General features: G+C 63.7%; 1 protein-coding gene across 1 annotated transcript in view; it reads left to right on the forward strand.

Annotated features, from left to right (window-relative positions):
• VSX2 (visual system homeobox 2) overlaps positions 1 to 2,850 on the forward strand; it is a 19,029-nt gene extending 16,179 nt beyond the window's left edge. The window contains exons 4-5 of the mRNA XM_012656149.1: positions 1,135 to 1,315; positions 2,109 to 2,850. Of these exons, the coding sequence (XP_012511603.1) occupies positions 1,135 to 1,315; positions 2,109 to 2,431 (504 nt within the window). The 3' untranslated portion in view covers positions 2,432 to 2,850. The remainder of the gene's footprint in view (positions 1 to 1,134; positions 1,316 to 2,108) is intronic.
• Positions 2,851 to 3,353: the final 503 nt, after the last annotated feature.

The following is a 3,353-nucleotide window of genomic DNA, read 5'->3' on the forward strand; positions in this document are numbered from 1 at the left end:
GGGCGGACGGGGGTGGGGGGCACCGAGGGAACCGGGGGGAAGCGGATGGGTTTCCGGGAGCCCGTCCTCTTCCCGTCCCCTCCTTCCCTGGGCGCCTCGGCGACTCCCGCCCGGGGTCTGGGCCCCAGGGCTGCGGGGGCTAAGAAGGCACCGGCCGGGCCTGGCGTCTTTCTAGCGCCGCCAGTTTCCCGCGGGCCTCCCGCCTCCTGGAAGACCAAGGAGGCGAAGCTCTTGGCTCCATCAGCTGCTGGAGTCTCCGGAAAGCTGCTGTGGGAGACCAAGAAATCCTCCCTCCCCAAACACGGCAGGGAATCTGGGATCTCTTTCAAGAATGGCGAGAGTGCTGCGGAGGCCCCCAGGGGACCCCGCTCTCACTCAGACCCTGCACAATCAGCTCTGGAGCCAGAGGAGCATCCCGCAGCTCCTCAGCCCTGCGGAATGCTGTCTCCACACCCTGACGGGAGGGATGGCTGCCCAGCCTCCCCGATGTCATTCAGTGAGGCCCGGAACTGGCGAGAGCGAGGAACTGGGGGTCAAAGGCCACATGCAGGGCTCAGCCAGGACAGGGCAGAGGAGGGAGGCTGACCCTGGCCTCCTGGGGGTGTCCCCTCCCTACTTCCTGACACCTGGATGAAATGCCCTTTGCTCCCTGAGCTCACACTCACCTGCAGCTTCCTGGACTACTCTGGCTCTGGGCTTGCAGCAGAGAGGGAGCCCTAAGGCGGAGACGCTGCAAGTCCAGTCCTGGGAAAGGTGTTTGTCCTTCTGCAAATCAGGAAAGAGATTGTTATATGCTGGAGGTGTGAGCACGTGCAGGGCAGCTGCCAGGGGCGGGTCAGGCTTCTCAGCTGCAAACTGAAAACCACCCTGCCCACCTGCAAGACTCTGTCCAGGAGGTGGCCCTATCCCATCTCCCTAGAACTGCTTCAAATTAACAAAAAAAAAGGCCTCGTTTTGCCCATCTCACGGGACCGATTTCCTCCGTCTGAACAGCCCCTGAGCTTGGAGGAAGCCCGGGCACCCCCGGCTGGGTGCGAGTAGCTAAGGGTGTCCGCTGGAGAAGGCTTCACTCCAGGCAGACACCAGGGTGAGGGCCTGAGAGGCACAGCCCTGACTTGTCCTCTGTGCCCGCAGGTTTGGTTCCAGAACCGCAGAGCCAAGTGGAGGAAGCGGGAGAAGTGCTGGGGCCGGAGCAGCGTCATGGCGGAGTACGGGCTCTACGGCGCCATGGTGCGGCACTCCATCCCCCTGCCCGAGTCCATCCTCAAGTCTGCCAAGGATGGCATCATGGACTCCTGTGCCCCGTGGCTACTGGGTAAGAGCCCGCATCCTCCTTGGGGCCCTGCCCCTTCGGTGAGGAGAGCGGGCTCCCTGGAGGAGGGGACAGAGCCCTGGGGCAGGGAGGGCAGCCCTCCAATGCAGGCCCCTCAGTCTACCTTGGGGGACTCAGGGCAGGGGGGCCTGGGGCCTGGTGTCCATCCTTTGTACCTACCTACTGGTGCCAGGGACTCTCATCCTGGATGGGTCTCTCTGCGGATCCTGCGAGGAGGGTGTGGCTGTGGCCCTGGGGTCTGCACTCCTCCCTCCCTTGGCCAGAATGGAACTGCGAATGGAACAGTCCCCTTGGGGGTTGAGGGGACCCCTGGTCCCTTTGGCCACCATTTTGGCTTTGCCCAAAGGGCTTCTTTCCCCCAATGGCTCCACCTGCTACCTTCCCCACCTGCCATCTGGGCCCATGTCTGGTAACAGCACCAGCTTACCTTGGGGTTGTGAGATCTGGAATCCCCAGAGGGAGGGACGGGGGAACAAATGCTATGGCCTAAGGGACAAAACAGGCGGCCCAGGGCCAGGTGCCCAGGGGTTGTGGAGGAGTCCTCCGAGGGCCTGGTTCCCAGCTGCGGTTCTGCAGCCCTCCCCCCGGCCCACCTCCCTGTCCCCTGACCCCAGCCCGGCCTGGGACTCAGCCCTGGGACTTGCGCGACTGCGGCGTGGGAAGTAAGGCTTTCTTCTCGTCCTTAATTCTGGCCTCTCTCTATCTTTGCCGTTTTCAGTTCAAGATGGCTTTCCCAGGCGCTTTTCTAAACCCGAATACCAACAATTCTTTTTAGGGATGCACAAAAAGTCGCTGGAGGCGGCAGCCGAGTCGGGGAGGAAGCCCGAGGTGGAACGTCAGGCCCTGCCCAAGCTCGACAAGATGGAGCAGGAGGAGCGGGGCCCCGACCCGCAGGCGGCCATCTCCCAGGAGGAACTGAGGGAGAACAGCATCGCAGCGCTCCGAGCCAAAGCTCAGGAGCACAGCACCAAAGTGCTGGGGACTGTGTCTGGGCCGGACAGCCTGGCCCGGGATGCTGAGAAGCCAGAGGAGGAGCCCGTGGACGAAGACAGGCCGGCGGAGAGGCTGAGTCCGCCGCAGCTTGAGGACATGGCTTAGGTCAAGGGGCGTGCAGACGCCGGAGCCCCAAGACTCTGCTCTCCTCCGGGCCTGTGGTGCTGGGAGCTGCTCTCTGGGGCAGGGCCCAGGCCTGGCCTCTGCCCTCCTCCCCTCGCCCACAGGCCCCTTTACCCGGTGTCTGCAGCACAGCTCAGTTCTGGCGTGGCTTGGACCACGCTGAGACATCCCCGACCCAGTCTCCACCTCTCCAGCCTCCGCCTCCTCGTCCCAGCATCCCTGCCTCAGACGCCTTCTTGCTGCCCCAGACCAGCCCCTCCAGCCCCCTTCGCTCAATCCCCTGGCACCTCCCGCAGTTCACGGCCACCCTGTCCTCTCTGTCCTCTTGCTCTAAAGAGCCCCCCCTTGCTAGCTCTACACCCCTTGTGGATTCTGCTCCGCCCATGCCCAAAGCCTGCTGCTGTGCTGGCATTGGCTCACTGCCCGTCACAGCCGGGACACGGACCCCTGCACTGTAGCTCCGGTGGCCGGGGTGCCTCAGTCCTCAGCTTGTTCCTTCCCGCGGGCCTGGGCCTGGGCTTTTGCTGTGTGATGATACCGCCCTGCAGGCCCAGGCACAACCTCTGCCACCTCTGCTCCCCCATCGGTGGGGTCCAGATTCCAGATTCAGCCTGGACCCCTTAGCCACCCTCAGTCTTGTGCCCTGCCAGTGGTCACCCTCAGGAACGCTCCTCCTCCACACCCAGCCTGCCCCACCGGTTCCTCCCAGGGGGGAGGTGACAGCACAGCATGTGGTGATGTACAATACCTGTGGTGAGTCCAAGTCCTGTGCCCTGCAGCGAGGGGCACCTCTCGCAGAGGCTGCGGCTCACTGCCCTGTGGGGATGTCCAAACCCTCTGCCAGGGCCCTGTGTTCTGCAGCATCCTGACTCTCCCAATATGCTACCTGTGACCTTGACTTGCT

The sequence above is a fragment of the Propithecus coquereli genome, unplaced genomic scaffold (genome assembly GCF_000956105.1).
Source record: "Propithecus coquereli isolate 6110/MARCELLA unplaced genomic scaffold, Pcoq_1.0 Scaffold5, whole genome shotgun sequence".
Taxonomy (NCBI): domain Eukaryota; kingdom Metazoa; phylum Chordata; class Mammalia; order Primates; family Indriidae; genus Propithecus; species Propithecus coquereli.